The sequence below is a fragment of the Terrapene carolina genome, unplaced genomic scaffold (assembly GCF_002925995.2).
Source record: "Terrapene carolina triunguis isolate 2854851 unplaced genomic scaffold, T_m_triunguis-2.0 Scaffold69, whole genome shotgun sequence".
Classification (NCBI taxonomy): Eukaryota; Metazoa; Chordata; order Testudines; family Emydidae; genus Terrapene; species Terrapene triunguis.
Window position 1 is genome coordinate 19,476,774 of NW_020664420.1, and position 24,694 is coordinate 19,501,467.

A 24,694-nucleotide genomic window follows, 5' to 3' on the forward strand; every position below is an offset into this window, starting at 1 on the left:
GTTTACTAGTTTTACCTTAAATCACTGCTCCTGTGTAATACACAGCACGTATGACCACTTACAATGAAACAAAAGGTTTATTTAAGAAGGAATAGAAGTTCCACTAGAAATGAATAATGATTGAAGCAAGAGGTTACAGTACAAAACAAAATCATAAAAATGCAAACTAGGGCCTACATTCATTATTAGATACGAAAGCTAGCTATTAAAGTAGGTTTTCCCCTCAAAGTTCAGTCTGTTACAGATCTGGCTAGTTTCACAGGAACCAGGATCCAATCTTTCATGAAACTCCCCCTCTCAACAAGATGTCTCCTCTGTGAGTGGATGCAGAGTGTCTTTCTCCCCCTGTGTTATATTGAATCAGTCTTTTGTCTTTATTCACAGACGGGACAATCCCTTGTTTGTTATCATGTTCCTTTTTACCTCCAAGTGGTTATTATTCTTTGCAGTTGTCCTTTGATAGTTTTCCATTGACTGTTTTGGGATAGGGCAAGACATTTGAACCTTGCATTACAATCTCCAGCTGACCAGGGATGGGTGAAAATTCCTGCCCACTTGAATGGGTCATCACCAAGATATATGATTTCTTGGTGATTAACTTTTACTTCAAGATCATAAGACATAGTTTTCAATATAGTTACATTATTGCTGCCAAGTTAAAGAAGTATTGGCTGGATGAATGGACTGTAAGGTGGATAGAAAGCTGGCTAGATCGTCGGGCTCAACGGGTAGTGATCAATGGCTCCATGTCTAGTTGGCAGCCAGTTTCAAGCGGAGTGCCCCAAGGGTCGGTCCTGGGGCCGGTTTTGTTTAATATCTTTATTAATGATCTGGAGGATGCTGTGGACTGTACTCTCAGCAAGTTTGCCGATGACACTAAACTAGGAGGCGTGGTAAATACACTAGAGGGTAGGGATCGGATACAGAGGGACCTAGACAAATTAGAGGATTGGGCCAAAAGAAACCTGATGTGGTTCAACAAGGACAAGTGCAGAGTCCTGCACTTAGGACGGAAGAATCCCATGCACAGCTACAGACTAGGGACCGAATGGCTAGGTAGCAGTTCTGCAGAAAAGGACCTAGGGGTCACAGTGGACGAGAAGCTGGATATGAGTCAACAGTGTGCTCTTGTTGCCAAGAAGGCTAACGGCATTTTGGGCTGTATAAGTAGGGGCATTGCCAGCAGATCGAGGGACGTGATCGTTCCCCTTTATTCGACATTGGTGAGGCCTCATCTGGAGTACTGTGTCCAGTTTTGGGCCCCACACTACAAGAAGGATGTGGAAAAATTGGTAAGAGTCCAGCGGAGGGCAGCCAACATGATTAGGGGTCTGGAGCGCATGACTTATGAGGAGAGGCTGAGGGAACTGGGATTGTTTAGTCTCCAGAAGAGAAGAATGAGGGGGGATTTGATAGCAGCCTTCAACTACCTGAAGGGGGGTTCCAAAGAGGATGGATTTAGACTGTTCTCAATGGTGGCAGATGACAGAACAAGGAGCAATGGTCTCAAGTTGCACTGGGGGAGGTCTAGGTTGGATATTAGGAAACACTACTTCACTAGGAGGGTGGTGAAGCACTGGAATGCGTTACCTAGGGAGGTGGTGGAGTCTCCTTCCTTGGAGGTTTTTAAGGCCCGGCTTGACAAAGCCCTGGCTGGGATGATTTAGTTGGGAATTGGTCCTGCTTTGAGCAGGGGGTTGGACTAGATGACCTCCTGAGGTCCCTTTCAACCCTGATATTCTATGATTCTATGATTCCTTACATGCTACTTGTGCATCTCACAATGATTATAAGTTATAAGCTTTCAGTAGAAACCTCCTTTCTACTGCTACCTTTCATGGATAAATACCATGAAAATGGTGTATTAGGTGTAGTGAGTTTGTGAGGTGTGAGACAGGAGTAGCTATTACCAATGGGCCTCAGTGTCATGATCACGTATTAGTGCACAAGTTGTACAAGCATTTATGCTCTCAGGACTTTATCCTGGGAGAATCTTACTGGCTTCTGTTGAGAGTGCTTAGCATCTTACAAGATCAGTCCCTTTATTTTGTGTCAGCCTCTGCTTATTTGGTGAATTTTTAATGAATGTTTATGTTCATTAAGGAGGAATGGGAGTTTACACCTCTGAACAGTGAGGAAATGAAATATACGGCCCATTTTTGTAAAGTGGCTTTATACATTACTGACCTGACCAGCAGACCATAGTTTATGGATATTTTAGAGTTACTGTTATTAACTAAATAAAATTACATACCATGGTTTTTTTAGTTCAGTTATACTGACTAAAGTGGTTGCCTCGTATCATTAGGGGAATTCTTTAATATGTGTTAACTGTTTGTAAAGCAATTATTTCTTTAAATCTCTTGACAGGACTGTGAGGACATGGGATGTTAACAATGACAAAAAGCACAAAGGTGTGTTTAAACCACGGTCAGTTCAAGGTAAACGGGTGATTCCTACAACTTGCACGTATAGCAGAGATGGTAAACTTATTGCAGCTGGCTGCCAAGATGGCTCCATCCAGATCTGGGACAGGAATATGAATGTAAGTGAAGTATACTTTTTAACTTTAGCAAAACAACTGTTAATATATGAAATGCTAAATTTTGAAGTAGTTTTAGGATGTTTTATATTTTGTACTTAAAATATTTTTTTTCTGAAAGACAAGCATTTGGTAAATGAGGTTTAATATTTCCCCTGCTACCACACCTCTGCCATATCAGTGCCTGCTGCTACCCCACCCAAACAAATAATGGCAGGAAATTGACTAGCTAGCAACCTGATTTTGTCTATTTTTATATATATAGTGACAGTTATAAATAAATAAATAAAAGTACTATCTGTCTAAAGATAACAAGGTGACTATAAAGAAGCTGTCACTTCCTATAGGCTCTTATGACATTAAAAAATACATGTCGGTGTTCTACTCCTGATGTTGAATAAATAATTCATCCACTTTGGAATGGGTGATACAGGTAATATACAGAGAAGATTAAGGTCAAAACACACAAAGATGGGAATGCACCTCAAGTAAAAATCTCTTCCTGTATTGTCCAAAATGTGAAATTTAACACGGAGGTGATATTACTCCAAAAGACCATTAACTGGAAATCCCAAAATTTCATGGCTATGCTACATCCCCAGACCGGTATGGCGATGAGTTAGATCCTGAGCATGTGGGCAAGACCCACCAGTCAGACACCTGGGAAAGAATTCTCTATAGTCCGTCTCATCATACTATCCCCTACATAAAGTTAGCAAGCTCAGTCTTGAAACTGGTTAGATTTTTTTGTCCCCACTGCTCCCATTGGAAGGCTGTTTCAGAATTTCACTCCTCTGATGGTTAGAAACCTTCATCTAATTTCAGGGCTAAACTTACTGATGGCCAGTTTATATACATTTGTTCTTGTGTCCACAGTGGCACTTAACTTAAATAACTCCTCTCCCTTCCTGGTGTTTATCTCTCTGATGTATTTATAGACACAGTATCTCCCTTCAGCCTTCGTTTGGCTAGGCTAAACAAGCCAGTTTCTTTGAGTCTCCTCTCATAAGGTAGGTTTTCCATTCCTCGGATCATCCTAGTAGCCCTTCTCTGCACCTGTTCCAGTTTGGATTCATCTTTCTTAAACATGGAAAACCAGAACTGCACATAGTATTCCAGATGAGGTGTCACCAATGCCTTGTATAATGGTACTAACACTTCCCTGTCTGTACGGCACCACCTTGTGTGATGCATCCTAGGACTGCATTAGCCTTTTTCATGGCTGCATCACATTGGTGTCTCATAGTCACCCTGTGGTCAACCAATACACCTAGGTCTTTCTCCTCCACTGTCACTTCCAACTGATAAATCCCCATCTTAGCAAAAATTCTTGTTGTTAATCCCTAAATGCATGATCTTGCACTATTAAATGTCATCCCATTTCTATTACTCCAGTTTACAAGGTCATCCAGATCTTGTATGATATTCTGCCCCTTGTCCATATTGGCAATATCTCCCAAGTTTGTGTCAGCCGCAAATTTTATTAGCACACTCCCACTTTTTGTGCCAACATCATTAATAAAAATGTTAAATAAGATTGGTCCCAAGACCGATCCCTGAGGAACTCCACTGTAACCTCCCTCCAGCCTGCTTGTTTAACTTTCAGTATGACATGTTGTATTCTCCCCTTTAACAAATTCCTTATTGACTTTCAGTTATCATATTAATCCTCATTTTCTCCAATATAACTAATAATTTCCCATGTGGAACTGTATCAAATGCCTTATTGAAATCTGTGTAGATGAGAGCTATTCATTTCCTTGTCTACAAAATCAGTTATTTGCTCGAAGAAGGAAATCAGGCACGATCTTCCTTTTGTAAAAACATGTTGTATTTTATCCCAATTACAATTTGCCTCTATTTCCTTAACTACTTCCTCTTTCAAAATTTGTTTCAAGAATTTGCATACAATTGAAGTCAAACTAACAGGCCTGTAGTTTCCCGGATCATGTTTTTTCCCTTTTGTAAAAATAGGAGTTCTACTAGCAATTATTCAGTCATAGTATACAACCCCCGAGTTTACAGATTGATTAACAATCCTTGCTATTGGACTTGTAATTTCATGTACCAGTTCCTTTAATATTGTTGGATGGAAATTATCCAGTCCCCCGATTTAGTCCTATTAAACAAGTTTGACTTCCACCTCAGATGTGGTAATTTCTACTTCCATATCCTGGTTCCCATTAGCCATCCTGCCACTACCCGTACCTGGCTGTTTGCAAAATATACAGAAAATTCAGCCATTTTGTCAGTTACCAATAACTTTTGTTATGTTCTTTTCTATTACATTTATTCTCAGGTAAATTGTTAAAGCAAATTGAAGTCTCTTGCAAATTGAGTGACAATGCACTTGATACCTTTATTTAATAACCTCCTTCCTAGCTTCTTAAATACACTGATCATTCCCTCCTGTAGTGAAATCAGTGGAAAGGGATTGAATAGGCTTGGGCTCTATGACTATTCCCTTGGGTAGATCCTTCCACATTTTCCTCATGGCCATCCCCAGCACCCCACTGAAAAATGTTACAGGGCCTGACCCCAAACCTGACTACTTCTTGGGATTCGCAGGCAGCCAGGAGCATGTGTGCAGAGACATTGAACCTCCTACTCTGACTCTGCCTTCCTCGGCTCACTAGCTATTTGGCTCCAAAGGACTGTTTTCGCATTGTTGCTCTAGGGAAAGGCTACGTGGAAAAGATCACACAGATTGGGATTGTATTATCTTCTTGAGTAAACTGTGCAGAACCAGGCCCATCTACTCCTCTCTGACTTCCCCAGTCTCTGTATCTTCCCCCCTTCCTCCCCCCCCCCCCCCCCCCCCCCAGATACTGGACATGCAGAGAAGCCCCTCTGGGGTTTGGAGATTCGACAGATGGTGCAGCAGAGATGGCAGTAAGGGGATAATCCACACGGGGAGGTACCTCTCACTGCCTGGACATTTGGGGCACACTGGCAATTCACAATGGTAAAAGAAAATATGCTAGAGACAAATTCATAATCCAAAGTGATCTCTTTATATCCCAAAATGCTAATTATTAAGTAATTTAAAATATTATTTATCAATGTAAAATCTAATTATTCATTTGTTTAGTCAGCATTCCCTGTATGGATGCCCACTTTTGGGGTATGAGAGCCCTTGGCATATGGGTTCAGAACTTTAGAGCTAGCAGGATCTGTTAGTACTTTGTGTGTACCCTCTCTGGGTAGGTTATTCCATAGATGCCAGTTACAATATTTCTTGCTTTTCTTCTGAAGCACCCAATACTGCTGTAGTCACGGATTGTTACTGCTTACTTAATTTCACAAGAATGAGCACCCACATAGGAAATACCCAAAGAAGAAAGGCAATTTGTCAGTAATTGGTTCCTGAATACTATTGTCTATATGGATCTATATTCCCTGCATATTTCCCCCAGTTCTTCAAGACTATGGATTATTGATTCAGTGTCAGGAACTATGTCAATTAGAAACACTGTCCATTTTATACTCTTTGGGTCAAGCATACAACCCAACAAAAACTAGAAAGCTTTGAGCTCATAAGTTATGGCCACATGCATCCTTAGAGTGTGGATCCTTACAGGTAGTCACCCCAGAGAACCAAAATTATTGGGATATAACTTTCTATACATCACATATGTTTTCATGGTTGTAAAAGTTTAATAAAAAATTAAATGGAATTACATTGGGAGTAGCTAATATATTCTTGTCTGAATTTGCTGAATAAAACAATAATATTTTGTCTGTGGGAATGTATGTTCAATTTCCAATATTTGATATGGTGATGGTTAAGTATATGAAGTCATGGCCATTTAAACATTTGTGCAAATCCTGCCGTGTTGTTACATGACACAGTATTTCTGAGGAATACCATCCAGAAAACACTGTCATAGAGCTGCATTAGCAAATAACTGTGTCATAATCAATAGTACAAATTATCAGAATAGGGCCCAATTATTTAGAAGCTGAAGTAATAATAAGCACTGGTAGGAAAAAAAATTTTTAGAGCCAAGCTTATGTTGTAAATCATTGAAAACGTGACAACTCTAATACAACTTGATGGCTTTATTGAACAAAAGGATATTGGTGAACAATTTTTAACTTAAATAAAGTATCATTGTAATAGTAACCAGTTCTGCTTCTCCTGTCAAAACTCTTAATTTAGAAAAGGGGAACAAGCAATTTCGGGACTTCACAAAGATTAAGCAAAGTTTGATTGCAGTGGGGAAAGGGAAAATATGCAGATATAAAGGGAGAAAAAGCCCACTCTCATCATATTTAAAGTACACTCTATTTTTCGTTTGTCATCTATTTTTATTTCTGTTTTTATTTCCACTGTAAACCTAGTAAAACTTCCTAATGGCATGGAGTTTTTAGAACTCACTCTAAGTGTAAACTTGTTCTAACAGAATAATAAATTTTTCAGAGACTGGCTTTCATCACCTATGTATGCTGTTGATTTAAACATATACAGTATTGAAATATTAAACTTTCTGGTGTAGCTTTAACAATAATGCTCTTGGTCATCTGCTTATTCATGTGCTTTTCTTTATGAACCTTTGTGTGTCTTTATAAAATGACATATTACAATGCTGATAGAGTGCACTTTAAGGTGATTATGAATAATTTAGAGATGTATTCCATGCATCTTTATCTCTTTTTCCAACCAGTGACCTCTAGGTAACTAAGGATACTAAACTGGTTGTCAGAGAGAAATTAATCTTATAATCCTTCTTTTGAATTTGGATTTTTTTAAAAAAAGACTAAGATGATTTCCCTCGTCAGTGTTGTTGAGAGTCATTTGAAAATACACACATCTCTTTATTAAAACAGTCATTACAATTTTGTTTCAATGGCATTTGTATTTGAAGGTATCTGGGTGCCTAACAGAAAAAATACTTGTGTATCCCTAAAACTAGGCATTTTGAAAAAGACAACATGGCCAAATAAAATCAATATCTAAAGCAGCATAAATAACTCATCAATAAATTACCACATCAACAATAAATCAATACAAAATAAAGGAACTCCTGGGGAAAATAGTGTTCTCAAATTTAAATTTGGAGATCTTTTCATTTGGCAAATAATCTCAATTTGTATTTTTTTCATTATAGCTATATATATGCTATATAAAGTGTCCTGAAGAGGAATTAGGAAGAGAGTGAGCCTGAATAGTGCACAGGATCTAGGAGGGCATTCCAAGCATGAGAAAAGGCACAGAGGTGTTTGTGGAAGAAGGAAAGCAGGGAAATGTCAAGACATGTCAAATTGACACAAAGCATTGGGTGTAAGCAGTAGGAGATGAGACAGAAGTAGGCAGGAGTAGAGCTATGAAGAACCAAGAGGTGGGGATAAGGAGTTTGAATTTGATGCAGAAATATATAGGAGCGATGCTTTTCTTTTGTTTTTAGAGAGATTTTTTTAGTATGTTTGTCAAACCGTCATTTGACGTTGTTGGAGTGCATGCAGTGTTTCATGTATGACTCAGACTATGCTGTATCACAGTAAAACCCTTTCGGGATGGAAATTAAGGTATACAGATGTATCCCGAAAAACACTTACTGCTCTGTAACGACACATCACTATTGTATGAAGGGACAAGCATTCTAAATAACTGTTTACGTTAGACCAGTTGGTACCCATTCCCATGCCATTGTTGGGGACTGTGATTTGGCCCTTACAGAGCAGGAAGAAAGACAAAAACATGGTAATATGGTTTAAATCAGCCGCCACATTATCAATTCCATTCTAATAGAACAATCAGGCAAAAAATGATCCAGTGCGGGTCTTGGAGGAGGTGATGGAGAAAGAATGGGGAGGGAGAGGGGGCAGGTGTCCTGATTCACCCTCCGCCAAAGAATTAAGAGGAGTTTCAACACCATTGCTGAAAACTCCCACAACCCTGCCTGCATAGCAGGATTGCTACAAACCAAATTGGGGGGTGGGGAGAGAGTTTCTTGCTATACTGTACTAGACTTCAGGCCCACCCCTCTACCTTTAGGCAATATCATCCCATATACTTGGTCCCATGTTCCCAGGATCTGTGAACACCTTTAATCCCTCATACTGGACCCAAGCATAGTTTTAACAAACAAGATCATTAACCCAAAGAACCCTACTTATTGGGCCTCCAGGGTGCCAAGAGGAAGATCCTCTCTTCCCCCCCAACCCCCTCCCCAAACAGCAGCTAATCCACAATACTTCAGCAAATTTGATACAGAGAGAATACTACTTTCCCTGCCCCCATAAAAGCTTAATGCCCCCTGCATGCCTAGAAACTTGGTTTCAACCTGACACTAGGGGTGGGAGGAACACTAGCAATCGTAGTATATGAAAGGGGGCTAATAAAGCTCTTCCCTGGGTCAGTAAGAGACAGTCAGCTCCCATGGCACCCTTTGAAGCAGCTAGTCAGCCGCAATGCTGGCAGAAAGCCATCCCTTATGTAAACCCACGCCTGGCAGCCCATTGGGGAAGGTAGCGGAATCCAGCTGGTAGGGCTCCATGTCTTTTCCTTGCCATAACATCTAGAGCAGCTCCACTGGTGGCTGTGGGAGCATTACTCTTCTGCTCCAGATATGACCACCAAGTATCACACCTGAGCACAGGAATCATGTTGGTTTATCTCTTGCAGAAGCTATTGTGCTATAGTACTGTTAAACTATTTAATAACATCGTTAGAGTGAATAAAAGTTACATATAGTAAATGTTTACATGACACATTGAAGTTCAGTATTAAGCAGGGTTTTGATTTTATCTGTAGTCTGTGTACAAATAAGCACTATAGTTAATATAGATTATAAAATATATATTTATAGCTTTCTGTGCATTACTCAAAGTAATGTTATTTATAAAGTTTTTGTTCAAAGACTTATTGCAACAAACTGAACACTCTCCCCCCCTTCTCACATCTCTTCTCTGCCTATTTCTCATTCCTAGTCCCTAGTCATTAGCTAAATCCATCAGATGTTAGTCCAAGCCACATGTCACTTTAGAAATTTATTCTTTTCCATATTGCATTGTGGTGTTAAGGCCATGAGTTTGGTTTTATGATCAGATTCACTTTTTCACTTTTTACTAGTAACATGGTCTTTGAGTGTTTGATTCAGTTTTCTCTCTCCTTCTGCTGCTTTTTGGTGAAATTCCAAATCTCCCAGCTGTATGTCATGACAGTAAAAATGCTTTGGAGGAACACTTTTTGTCTTCATGAAACAGACATTGGTATCTTGCTTCCCAAGCTAATGCTGAAGTTAGCTAAATGTACTCCAGCTTTGTCTTGCTTTTCTCCAAACTCTCCAACATGATCATGATCAATTCTAATCACCTGCCTTGGAGAGTTTTTTTATAGTCTCATAAATCTGTACATTTTTCTCACATCCATATGTTGGCTATACATGGTTTTTCCTTAAGGTTCATGTGCATGTGCACGGACAGTACACATTAGGAGAACTATCTGTCAACTTCTCACAAGTATTTTGAACCACTGTCAGCTTATCTGACAACTACAGATTCAAAGGGTAGGAAAGTAAATTCACTCATCTTTATAATAGAGTGAAAATAGTAGTATGAAATATTTAACCACATAATGACACAATGAAACAGTGCAAACTTGGGTACTCTGAGGGTGGAACAAGAGAAGTGAATGGCAAGTATAGGGAGGAGGAAATGAGAGAAGAGATGTAGTTTAGATAAAATTTTGAAGGACCTGCACAACCATATTCATTTGCAGATCAAAGCTGCCAAAATGTTAGATCTACCTGAAATATTAGTGGAGTTAAAATTATTGAATCCTTCTAAATATATTTTTAATACTGGAATGGAGAACTGTGTCTTTTGGTTAGTTAACTTCTACATGTCCCAGTTTTCACCATTTGGAAATTGGGAATAATACCTGCCTCAAGATATGTTCTGAGGGTAAAGTCACATTTGTAAAGAATACTGAGATCCTTGAGGGGGTAGGTAAAAAATAATGTGTTTTATTAATTGAGTAACATTTCTGAAAGCTACCTTGTGGCATTTTACTAAACATTCTGTAGAGTCCATAATCGACCAGTCCCTGGAAACTATTGAGATGCTCTTCCTTGAGTATGTGGAGTGACTTTTCTGTATAATACATACTGTATCTGAATCCTGTTTCTCAGTCTCAGGGACAGTTTTGGCTCATTTTGTAAATTTGTGAGGTACGTCACTATCATTTAAATCATTGTAAACAAAATAGTAAATGACTAATTTACAGCAGATAGATAGTAGTAGTAGTGCTATCTTTTGTATACAGCAAAATATTAACGAAAAATGTAAAACATTTTGCAAGTCTCAGCATAATTTTTTATTTGCTCTTAAGCTGATTGATTTTTTGCTGATGAAGAGGTGATATACCTAAAGGTGAATTTGTACAATTTTTTAATCTAATACTTTCATAGGAAGACTTACTATAAGTGATATGGTCAGTTCCTCATATTTTTAAGCTATTTTTTCAGATATTTCTTAAACAATGGCCAGGATATTAGTCTGCTACTGCTTGTCCTTGTATTAAGTTTATATTTATTTTTAAAGCCTGCTTTGATGTTAAAATGTGGTAATATTTTATTTTAATGAGTGTCAAAGAGCCCAACCTCTGTTATATACGTACATTACCGAACTTAAAATACAATAATAATGAAGCCCCATGCTATCCAAATAGACTGCTCACAGTAAAATCACCAAAGTTGACAGAACGATAACCCCTAGAACCATTTGCTGAACAACCCTTAAACCGCACTACCCTCAAAAACCTGATGGCAAAACAAAAGAGATGGGCCTTGTAGTATGCCCTAAAGATTAACAGATCTGAGCTCTGCACCTGGTAATTTACCAATACTCATCTTAAAAGTATTTTCCAAATATTTGTATGATTTATAGAACTAAGATAAATATATTTCTGTATTTAGCAATTATTTGCTTTTAAAGGGCTTTTGTAAGCTTTAGGTTTGAATTGTAAAATGTGACAGCAGGAAAAAAAAGTTGTAACAGGGACTGTATTTTCAGATCTGAAAAGTTTTACAAATAATGGAGCCATTTTGAAGATATACTACACAACCAACAACATGGCTCTAGATTAGATAATGCACACAGACTGTGTAAGATTGATTTTTTTGGCCTGAGAGGGGTGACCTTTTTGCTTTAGACTGGGAATCTAAGCCCAGAACTTACTTGGAAAGTAGTTTGTAAACTTTATCTTGCTGTCCTTATTAATGGACTTTACAGCTGATGTTGCCAGACAATGCAATGAAAGCAAATAGGATGATCTGAGACTTGCTGTTAATATTTTCTCCTTTAAATGAAAAGTCCTCTTCTGGAGAGAGAGAGAGAGAGAGAGAGAGAGTGTGTGTGTGTGTGTGTGTGTGTGTGTGTGTGTGTGTGTGTGTGTGTGTGTGTGTGTGTGTGTGTGAAAAGACTGATTTTTTTTGCAGTTGGAGTCTGCTCTTTCCATTTTGTTTATTTGTGCCAAAATGTAGCCTCTTAAAAAGGAGGTTTTGTTTGTTTGCCCACATCCACTCAAATGCAGCGTTCAGTACCAGAACATCATGCACACTTGCACAATATTATAAGTTTTCATTTGTGGTAATATAAAGCTTTCCAATATTGCTAGCTTAGTGTATTCTCTTTACGCCAGGTAGACTGTACTCGGCACTTCAACTATATGATACACATTTGTGTGTGTCTCTCTTTTTTTTTTTTTCTTTATGTAGAATTAGGCTTTTCTTAACATCATTATGTCTTAAAAATATGTTTTTTCAGTAAAACAAACCAATTTAATGATGGCTAAGTTTCTAAACCCTGTGGGTTCGGGGACAGAATAGCCCTACTGCTGCTCCTGCATGTCATAAGAGGTGACTAAAGGAGGGCTGCCTGAAGACTGATGGGCTCTGCCAGGTTAGAAATTTGCCCAAGACATACCATATGATGAGCAAGTCAATCATGTCCATACCAGATTGGTCACAGCCTGGATTAATAATGACTGCGCCAACCGTCTCCCACCAGGGCGGATGCGACAAGTATACTACTGGTGTAACCCCAACAAAGAGGATCCGTGGAAGAGATAACATCACCATAGCCACATGGAATGTAAGGACACTGAGACAAATAGGGAAGTTGAAAAAATTCACGTACGAAATGGAACAATACTCCTGGCACCTCCTAGGAATCTCTGAGGTCAGATGGAAGAACTTTGGAGAGGCACTAACGGAAGACGGCTATGTACTCTATTACTGTGGAGAGGACAAACATGTCAACAGCGTAGGATTTCTTATGCATAAAGATATCAAGAATTAAGTATTAGGATGCCACCCAATATCAGCAGGCTTACTTCCATCCATCTAAAGACAGTACGGTTCAGTATCACAGTGGTACAAGTCTGTGCCTCTATAACAGACTATGACGATGAGCAAATTGAAGATTTTTACAATCAGCTCCAAGACATCATCAATACGGTACACAAGAAAGATCTCCTGATTGTACAGGGAGATTGGAATGCTAAAGTGGGTACTGACGCACAGGCAGATTGGAAGATCTAGAGGAAGATGTAGAAACAATGACCAACAATTTCAACGCTGTAATGAATGAGGCAGCAATGGACATTCTTGGGAAACACCATAAGAAGACAAAACCTTGGGTCACAAATGAAATACTACAAATGTGTGACATTAGAAGAGAAATAAAGAGAGACAAGAACTGCACTGAGGGAGCTGATAAATACAAAGGAATTGGCAGAAAGATCAAGAAAGGAATGAAGGTGACCTAGGAGATATGGATCGAAAAACAGTGCTCTAAAATTGAAGAGTGTATCAATAATAAAAATAGCAAACGAGCCTTCCAGATTGTAAAAGATCTGACGAAGGAAAGATGGACCAAAGCTAACGCAATTCAAGACAAAGAAGGCAACAGTCTTACAGAAGAAAAGGACATCATCAATAGGTGGACAAATTATTGCTATGATCTATACAACCACCAGACAAATGGAGATCTTAGTGTCCTAGACAGCCCAGATTCAACGGAGGAGGATGACTTTCCAATACTGCGTGAAGAAGTGAAGACAGCTGTGAAATCACTCAAGAACAGAAAGGCTACAGGTATTGACAACATCCCAGCCAAACTGATAAAATTCAGAGGAGAAATAGTAATAGATGTACTCACCAAGATGTGCAACAAGATCTGGCAGACCGATGAGTGGCTCTCCACATGGACACAGTCACTAATCATCACTCTGCCAAAGAAAGGCAACCTGCAATTGTGTCAAAATCACCAGACCATAAGCTTAATTAGCCATCCCAGCAAAGTGATGTTGAAAGTCATATTGAACAGATTGAAGCCACAAGTGGAGAATATCATCGCTGAAGAACAGGCTGGCTTTCATGCTGGAAGATTTTCAATCTTCGTGTTCTATGTGAGAGGTACTTACAACAAGACATCTACCACATCTCTGTGGACTTCAAGAAGGCGTTTGACAGAATATGGCACAAAGCTCTCTGGGCAACCATGAAGAAGTACAATGTTGGCCGTAAGCTTATTCTTACCATTAAACAACTGTATGCCAAGGCCAGCAGTGCAGTTCTCGTCAATGGCACAATAGGAGAGTGTTTTTGTACCAGTATTGGAGTCCAGCAAGGCTGCCTTCTTTCGCTCACACTGTTCAACATCTACTTGGAGCGCATAATGACTGATGCCCTAGAAGCTCACTTATGCACAGTCAGCATTGGAGGGCGAACAATCTCAAATCTTCAGTTTGCTGATGACATTGATGGCCTGGCACGTAGCGAAGATGAACTTGCCAACCTTGTGAAACGATTGGCTGAAACCTCGGCAAAATATGGCATGGAAATCAGTGCAGAGAAAACCAAGCTGATGACAAACAAACGTGACAGGATCAGCTCACATATCACTGTCAGTGGACAAGAGCTGGAGACAGTGAAACAGTTCAAGTATTTGGGGGCAATCATTACTGATGAAGGATCAAAGGCAGAAATTCTGGCAAGAACTGTGCAAACAGCAACAGTGGCAAAGCTAAAACCAATTTGGAGGAACAAGTACATCTCCCTGGAATCCAAACTGAAACTGCTGCACGCACTGGTCATATCCATTTTTCTGTATGCATGTGAGACATAGACCCTTACGGCAGAACTTGAATGGAAAATACAGGTAGAGAAATGAGATACTTCCATAAAATCCTGGGCATCTCCTACTTCGACCACGTCACTAATGAAGAGGTCTGCAACATCATCATCCAACATGCTGGGTCATATGAAGACCTCCTGATGACCGGGAAGAAGCGCAAGGTGAAGTGGTACGGCCATGTAACAAGATCATCTGGCTTATCCAAGATCATCCTCCAAGGGACAGTACAGGGGAAGAGAAGAAGAGGTAGACAGAAGAAGAGATGGACTGACAACATAAAAGAGTGGGCAGGAATGGACTTCGCAGAGACTCAAGCACTGACACACAATCATCAGAGGTGGAGACAATTGGTTGATTGCTCATCAATGATGGTCCCCAACAGCCAATGCAGTTATGGTAGTGATGATGATGAAGTTTCTAAACAAACAGGTCAATATGCAGAATATAGATATAGATCAGTAGAAATACTGCAGCGTCTTACCCTAAGAGCATGCCTACATGGGGATATTAATTTGAATTATTTGTTTGTTCTAAGTGCACCATGGAAAAAGGGGTAAACATTGAGGTGGCAACATTTGCAGATGATAAAAAAACTACTCAAAATAGTTAAGTCCCAAGCAGACCGTGAAGAACTACAAAAGGATCTCACAAAACTGGGTGACTGGGCAACAAAATGGCAGATGCAATTCAGTGTTGATAAACGCAAAATAATGCACATTGGAAAACATAATCCCAACTATACATATAAAATGATGGGGTCTAAATTAGCTGTTACCACTCAAGAAAGAGATCTTGGAGTCATTGTGGATAGTTCTCTTAAAACATCAACTCAATGTGCAGCGGCAGTCAAAAAAGCAGTCACAATATTGGGAATCATTAAGAAAGGGATAGCTAATGAGACAGAAAATATCATGTTGCCTCTATATAAATCCATGGTATGCCCACATCTTGAATATTGCATGCAGATGTGGTCGCCCCATCTCAAAAAAGATATATTGGAATTGGAAAAGGTTCAGAAAAGGGCAACAAAAATTATTAGGGGTATGGAAAGGCTGCCGTATGAGGAGAGATTAATAAGATTGGGACTTTTCAGCTTGGAAAAGAGACGACTAAGGGGGAATATGATAGAGGCCTATAAAATCATGACTGGTGTGGAGAAAGTAAATAAGAAAGTGTTATTTACTCCTTCTCATAACACAAGAACTAAGGTTCACCAAGTGAAATTAATAGGCAGCAGGTTTACAACAAGCAAAAAGAAGTATTTTTCACACAACTCACAGTCAACCTGTGGAACTCCTTGCCAGAGGATGTTGTGAAGGCCAAGACTATAAAGGGTTCAAAAAAGAACTAGATACATTTATGGAGGATAGGTCCATCAATGGCTATTAGCCAGTATGGGCAGGGATGGTGTCCCTAGCCTCTGTTTGCCAGAAGCTGGGTGTGGGCAAGAGGGGTTGGATCACTTGATGATTAGCTGTTCTGTTCATTCCCTCTGGGGCACCTGGCACTGGCCACTGTCAGGGCTGGTCTACACCCAGCCGCTAGTTCGGCGGCTGGGGATCGAAGTTCCGGGTTCGACTTATCGCGTCTGGTCTGGACGCGATAAGTCGAACCAGGAAGTGCTCGCCGTCGACTGCGGTACTCCAGCTCAGCAAGAGGAGTACCGCGGAGTCGACGGGGAGCCTGCCTGCCGTGTGTGGACCGCGTCTGAACCGCGGTAAGTTCGAACTAAGGTATGTCGAATTCAGCTACATTATTAACGTAGCTGAATTTGCGTACCTTAGTTCGAATTGGGGGGTTAGTGTAGACCAGGCCTCAGAAGACAGAATATTGGGCTAGATGGACCTTTAGTCTGACCCAGTATGGCCGTTCTTATGTTCAGAATATCACTGTTGCAAATAAACAAAAGACTTCCATTTTGGCCCAAGCAAATAACAAACTAATGGATCCGTAGAGATTTTGAAGAGGGCAGTCTCACTACATCTGGAAGTTTCTTATGTTAAATATAAGATAAGACACCCAAATTTACCAGGGGTAGTCAGTAAGCGGACCATGGGCCAAATCCGGACCACCAGACACTTCAGAATGGATCACAAAATCTTTTGATTTATTTATTATTGTTTTTCCTGTGTGAAAAATGTTTCTCTGGACCTTGATTATGTCTTGACCAAGAAATTTGGACCTTGACAAAAAATAATTGACTACCCCTGAAATATACTGTATTTCTCTTTCAAACTCTAGGAAAATTTTCCATAACCATACTATCCTATACTTTCATTCCACAGGTGTATGTGCCAGACCTTTGCTCTAGAAACTGGAAATCATACACTAGCTTGCCAGGAGCTAATATTAACACATTCATATATTATTCTTTTTTTGTATATGTCTGGTTCAGCCAGTACATCATAATCTGTACCCTGAAACTAACAGCATATGATTGTCAGATTTTTTTCCCCCTTTTGTTACAATAAAATGTGCACTGCTATATTTCTAAGTGCATTTCTGATTTATATAATAAACAATTTATAATAGGGAACTATCTGACTGTTTGCACTAGGTAGCATAGTGGTGTGAGGCAGTTCTAAATCTCAGTCTTTCACCCCTGATGGAAATACCAAAAAGATCCTTCTTTGAATTGGTGTATAGTCAAAGAAAGAAAGCTTATGCCATCATGAAATATGTTCTTTCTTTGGTTTACTATTGAGAGAGAGAATATATATTACAGAAATTGCTGAGAAACTACATAGTACTGGTAGAAAACAGTTTTTTGATATATTGGAAATGCTATAGTTACATAAGTAGAGCGATTAATATGATGGCATTTAAATATAGCCTGTCAGATATTGAGACCCTTACTCAGGCAAATCCCCATTCACTTTAAGGACTTGGCCTATTAACAACAACAACATTAAATTTGCATTCTTTTTTTTTTTTTTCATAGCTTAGAAAATAATATGAAGAGTGACCTTTATGAGTGAGTCAGAAAATGAAAAAGTTCCAAATTTTGTTCTAACAAGATGATAGGTCACAGAGGTGAACTGAGTTTCCAAAGTGAAGATTTCTAGATACCGTAGTATATACACCACTGACACAAGCTAAGCACATTATTGGTTTAGAGCCAGATAGGATCTGTAATTTAGGGAAAGAATTTTATACTTAGTCTGTCTAATGGGAAGTTAGCATAGGGCATGAGTGTTTTCATTGTAGTTTTGTAGTATGTTGCTCTTTCTTGAGACAAGTGAGAAGGACAGCAGATTGGTACTGTATGTTTCACACAAACACAACTTTGTGCAGCTCCTAATCTTTATGTTTATATTATTACAAAGAATCCTAGAATTCATATCTCTTGCCATACTCAGGATAATAATTTTGCTGACACTGATGTGGATTTGTAAAAGTCCCAACAAAAACATGTTATGTAAATTATTTTAGACTTTTGAGAGGCTAGACATAGACTGAATAAATGTAAGACTGTTGAGGGGAAAAAAGAAACCAAAAATATTTCCAAGAGAAGTTGATTTTGAACTAGCATTAATTACAAGCAGGTTTTTGTTTTGTTTTGTTTTTACCCCGTAGATGTTTGTTTTCTTGCATGATTGAGAAATGTCACCTTCTGGAAGTTGATTTTTAAATACCATACAACATGTATGGTATCCAGTTTTCTTGTCTCTCCCAGCCTCCCATTTGGGTTCAACTATAGTGGGTGCTTGCTTCTGTTTCCTAATCAAGTTTTAGACAACTTTATGCTATGTTTTATTGGTTCGTTAGTGAAGAACAAGGTAAATGAGATGAATAAACAGTAGGGTAAAATAGAGCAGTTCATTGGCACAAATGAAATTTTTCAATTACAAATGTTTTTGATCAAATATTTCAATTTTTTCAGTGGGGAAATTTTGAAACAAATAATTGTTTCCTTTTTAAAACTGAATTTTTTTTTTCAAATGGTGAATTTAACTTTTCCCTTTTTCTCCATTGCTTTCTAATTTGATTTGGTTTCCTTTTTCCACTGTAACTTGTCAAAATTTCCTCAACTTTGTATAAGTTGTGGTATCAAAAGGAAAAATGTAACATAACTTGCCATTCTGAGACCTAATGTTGGGGGGCAGATTATCCCAGATCTACCAACTGTAGGGTTCTTACATCTTCCTTAGAGATATCTGGTACTGCCTACTTTAAGAAGCAGGAAACTGAACTAGGTGGACTTCAGCTCTGATGCAGTTCCTTTGTTTCTATGTAATTTTTTCAAAAATGAAGTTTTGAAAAGTTGGAGTAGCAAAAGGAAACAAAGGAAGTGCTTATGGAAAAGTTATAAGATTGCACATTCAAAATACAGTGGATCAATTTTTGTTGGATTAACTTTATTACAATCAGTGGGGTTTACAGCAGGGATGAATTTGGCCCAATGTTTTAGATCCATAATTGCAATAACTGTGTCTATTAGAAGATACTGTTTTATATACTGATAATATCAAGCAGTTTTTGTCTTCAAAACTATTTAAAGACATCAGTTTATTAAAACTCGCAACACCCCTATAGCTAGGTAGGCAAATATTACTATTCCCATTTACAGATGCTGAGACATGGCCAGAAAAGTTATTTGACTTATCTATGATCACAGCTGTGGAGACATTATCACTGTTGGGATTGGAATTTAGGAGTTTCAAGCTTTTAAATCTATGCTTAGACCAGACAATGACACCTCTCACCAGCAGTTAGAGGTCTGTCAGAGAAAGCCAGCACAGACCTACAAAATGAAAATTACATATTCTAAAAAATCTTTCTAATTTGGTAATCTTTATTGAGTGAGTTTCTGTGGATTCTAGTTAGAACATTCATAATTAAAATAGCTATTTTCCAAATAATCATATGTTAGCTTATTAAGCAAAATAAAATAATTCTTTTTCATGATGTCCCTATTACATAAAGCTTGTTTTTAGCAGATGTTGATACTAAACAGTTAGCAGAGAGGGTGGTGAAATAGGTGGAGCATTTTCCAGCTGTGTTTTATTTAACGTATGACTGTTGTGATACTACGCAGACTGAAACCAGATATATCCATGGAACAGCTGCCTTCCTTGAACCACGTTAATTTTCTCATGAGATAGAGAACTCAGTTTGGTGTTGATTATGAATATTTACATTTCACACATTGTATATGTGTAAGTGTGTGTGTATGTGTAGATAATGAATGTATATGTATATAATAAATACTTATTTATATCTAGATACTAGTTTATTTAATCAGATCCTAATTTATCTCAATCTTTCTAATCTGTAGTTATCTAAAGAGTAAGAAAGTTCACAGCATATAATTTTTCATTCTGGCTAAGTTATGTAACATGTAGTTTTAAAATTAAGAAATTTTCTTGTAATGTGATTGCCATTTCACTTTTATCATGTATGTCTGTCTGAACTTGGTTTTCCACTTGTTGGTTCAAAGAAATTGGCTGCATTCAATGCTAAGTGATTATATTTAATTTTCTTTCCTGTGAACCATACTGACTTTGAACAGTCAAGATTTTCAAAAATAGGAGCCTAAAGTTAGGTTTGATTTTTCAAAAGCTGTGAGTACCCAGGAACTCTCACTGAAGTCAATGGAAGATGGTGAGTCTCAGCACTTAATAAAAAAAAAAAAAAAAAAAAAAATCAGGCACATGAGCATTTGCTTGAGTACTTTTCCACATCTGGACTTTTAAGAACTATTTATTATAATAATTTAATTTATGTTGGTGTAGCCATAATGAACTAGAAGCTGTACAGAGAGATATGAAAACACAGTGTTCACCATGCAGAGCTCATTAATATTGTTTAAATTTTATATTGTGGTAACACCTACTGGCCAACCAGCAAAGGGCCCCTTGTGCTACACTCATATAGTAAATGACAGTCTGTGTCTCAGAAAGCTTACAGTCTAAAAAGAAAGGACAGGTGGACGAGACAAACATTTGGGTCAGGGTGGGGAATGAAGCAACATAGGATGTGTGCAGTTCTAACCAATCAGGAGCAATAATCATAATTTCCTGCCTCTATAGCCATTATCAGGTTGCAGTGTACTATATGCACTACAGAGAAGAAGAAGGTGGCTGTGTGGATTTTGATTGAGGGTTTTTTTTTGTGTATGGGAAGAAGCACAGAAATGTTCGTGAGGGAGAAGCACATAAGTAGGGGATTGAAGCTGCCATTATTGGCAGAGCACAAGCTTGATTTCCTAGAACTGTAAATCTGTTAAATAGGGCAGGGATAAGTGGTGGAGGGCCCTAAAATAAAGACTTGTGTTTGATGCAGTGGAAGGAGACAAAGTGGGCGCAGCAAGCCAAGATCATGATCTTGGTTACAGAATATATAATGGACTTCTGGGGCTGCGGTGGTTGGCATCAAGGCTAGAGAGAGGAGATTACAGTAGTTGAGGCACATGGTGAGGAGAGGCCGAAGAAGAGTCTCGGTAGTCTGAACAGACAAGAAAGGTCTAATCTTTGAACTATTATGTAGGCACAAGATTTGGATATGGCTTGAATGTGTGGGTGTTGGGTGAGGGTTGAGTCAAGGATGATGCCCAGATTACAGATTTAGTGACTGGGAGGATGGGGTGTTGTTCATAGTGATAGAGAAATTGAGGAAATTTATGAAGGCTGGGCAAAGAAGCTCAGTTTTGGCCATGGTGAGCTTATATTGCCAGCTGGACATCCACAAGGAAATGTCAGAAAGACAAAATGCAGAATTGGATGGAGAGTGACAGATTTGTGAATTGTTGAGATGAAGGTGATATATGAAGTCATACCTGTGGATAAGAGCATGTAGAAATAAGGGCGTGGAGAAAGAAGAGCCAAGGGTCAAGGATGCCCCAAACCATGGTGGACATCCACTGAAATTGGGAGAGAGGAAGAGAAGAATGCACCGAAGGAGACAGTGAAGAAGTGATCAGATGGGTCAGAGGAGGACCCAGGAGAGGATGGTGCCTCAGAAACCAAGTGAGGGCATGATTTCAAGAAGTATATAGTAGTTGGCTGTCTCAAAGGCTGCTGAAAGGTCAAAGAGAATGGGGATGAAGTAGAGGTGCTGGGATTTGGCCAGGAAGAGGTTCATTGAGACTTTGAGAGCAGTTTCAGTGAGGTGGACAAGGTGGAAACTAGATTGGAGAGGGGAAGGGATGACATTGGAGGAGAGGAACTCAAGACAGTGATTTGAGGGTGAAGGAGGGAGGGAGACAGGGCCGTAGTTGAAGAGTCAGGTAGGTAAAGAGTATTTTTCTGTAATGGAGAGGAGTCTGAGGAGAGTGAGAGGTTGAGGAGAAGGTAAAGGGGTGAGAGTGGAGGCAAGAAAGATAAGGGGGCAGGATGGGATGGAGTTAGTGGGGGGCACATGGAGGAGTTAGAAGAGGAGAAAAAATACAAGAAGCCTCACTATTGGTGACGGGGGTGGGGGGAAGGAGGAGAGTGATAGGAGGGACAGGAATGGAGATGGTGGGGTAAAAAGTATGTCATGTTAGAACTTGTCAGTTTTCTCTTTGAAAAAGTCAGTGAGATCCTGAGCAGAGAGGGGAATGGGTGCAGGAATGGGGGAGGGGTTAAGGAGGGAGTTGAAGGTGGCAAAGAAGTTGCTGGGATTACAGGTATGATAATCAGGGTGATGAAGCAGAATTGTTTGGCTAGGAGAATGGCAGAACTGAAGGAGGAGAGAACAGATCTGTACAGTGGGAAGTCAGCTAAGTCACAGGATTTGCAATAAAGAAATGGTTTTTAGGGGTGATCCATGACTGGGTCAGCCAGGGGAACCTTGCAATGGGAGAGTGGGGGGAGGAGAGTGTAGAGTGAAGGGAATCATCAAATGTGTCAGTGGAGCAGAAGAAGAAGTGGTCTGGGAGTGGAAGAAAGTTCATGAAAGTCATGGAAAGACCAGATGGTGGGGAGAGAGGTAGGGGCACAAATGGACAGTGTTGAAAGAGACCAGATGGTGGGCAAGAGTGGGAAAACAGCAGTGGAGAGATCAGAGAGAGAAATGTTTGGTGAAGATCAAATCAAGTGAGTCGCTATTTTATTGAGTTTGAGAGTTGACCTAAGTCTGCAGCTCAAATGAGGGAAGTTGAAGTTACTGAACATGAGTGTGGAAAACTGAGAGGAAGATGCAAAGCTGGAATTCAAAATCAGAGGAAGGTAGATGGAGAGGAGCTGGGAGGGTGGTAGATGACGGGGAGTGGGAGGGAAGGAAGAAAGAGGAAGGGAGGGTTTGGAAGCAACTGTAGAGGAGAAACCCAACACCCCCATCACCTTCCTTTGGTGAAGAGTCTATGAAGATTCTATAATCTGCAGAGACAAGATAGATGAAGATTATACAATTTCTTGCTATGTATTTGGAGAATCCCTAACTCAGTGGGCCCTGGAGACTGATTTGGATACATTAGCATTACCACAGTATTATTAATAATAAATAAAAAGATAATGATTTAAATGAAGTGAGAGAGAAAGAAGGACTAATAGATTTTGGGAAGTCATTCCAAGCATATGAGATAGCATGGAACAAGTCTAAAAAATTCAGGTTAAAAAAAGTAAATACACAGCAAAACCCAAATATTTTATGCAAATTTTTTTAAAAAAATATAAATACTTATTCAGAAATTGTACTATAAAACACCAAAGCACATCTTTAAGAAGGCTTGTTTATTACAAGTTGTAATCTATCTTCCTCCTGTTTAGCTTAAATCTAGTGCTGATGCATCTTGTGATGAAATGCAGTAACATGGATTATTCTCTTCAGAGTATCTTGCCAGACCCTACTCTGGTGGCTGCGGCGGTTTTATTAATATCAACATTTGTTATACTTGTACCCAGAGACTTCAATCAGGATTAGGGCCCCATTATGCTGGGTACTGTGTAAATCTATTTAAAAGACAGTCTCTTCCTGGAAAAGCTTACAGTCTACAGCTGTAGTCTTGCAAGCTGCTCCATGTGGGAAGTGCTCTGTACTGTGTGGTGTTCCATTGACTTCAGTGGGACACCAGATGGGTACAGTGGTCCACCTGCATGATGCTGAGACCTCCAGATTTAAGTTGATACAGCAGGAGGGAAGACTCTAAATCCTTTGTTTTCTTTAACTTTATAGAGAGCAGTGTCTTTAAGGAATGGTTTAAATTTACCCACTCACCCTCAAGCAGTTCTAAATTATGCCATTGGAAACTGAATTTTAGTGCACCAGAACAGCACCTTGCAGAGGCACTGAGATCTTGATTTGAAAGACGTTAATGTAACTGGAGGATGCTTTACAAAATATCTCTTACCCTGAAAGATCCCAAGGTCTGCTGGGTAGAAGTTGATATTGCCATAAAATGTTAATTGCCCAATTTATTTAGGACTCTAGGACTGTTTCTAAAGTAAGTGCCAGATTAAAGCAAATTCAGTGCTTACTTCCTTACGTTTGAATGAAACCATATGTTTTGACAGAATATCTTTCCATTGCTTAACAATGTGCAGAAACATTTACTCTGATCTGAATGATTAAAATCCAATATTTTCATATTTTGGAAAAAATAACTCCACAATTTGCAACTGGTAACTGCAGATTCACAATTTATGAAGGTGAAGTCGGAACTCACTTCTTTTTCATATGTAAACTTCATGATAATTAATTAATAAAAATTATTTGCAGCAGATAACTTTGAAATTTGAAAGTTTTGCAGTTTTTACTAATGTATATGTATAACTTTCAAATTTGTATGTGTAGATGGTAACTGGTGAATCGTAAACTTTAAAGTTAACATGAAAGAGAAGGAGGGAAAAAATGCCAACATGTAAATAAATGTGACTGAAACTGCCAAAAAGAAGGTGTTCAAGTAAAATACTAAACCCTCTTGACTTATTTCCCTTCTTCCTCCCTCATGCCCTATAAGTTAACAGGATTCTCACTCTCTTCTATTTGTGTTTCCATTGTTTGTGTACTTCACAAGAATCCGAGCTGCTTCCCTCTCCACTCAGTATTGGAACACAATATAAATAAAAATAGGATGTGATCCTGGAA

The 24,694-nt window shown here is 39.0% G+C and overlaps 1 protein-coding gene across 1 annotated transcript in view; it reads left to right on the forward strand.

Annotated features, from left to right (window-relative positions):
* WDR70 (WD repeat domain 70) overlaps positions 1 to 24,694 on the forward strand; it is a 254,989-nt gene that overhangs the window by 155,587 nt on the left and 74,708 nt on the right. Inside the window, exon 10 of the mRNA XM_026649057.2 lies at positions 2,371 to 2,545. Within this exon, the coding sequence (XP_026504842.1) occupies positions 2,371 to 2,545 (175 nt within the window). The remainder of the gene's footprint in view (positions 1 to 2,370; positions 2,546 to 24,694) is intronic.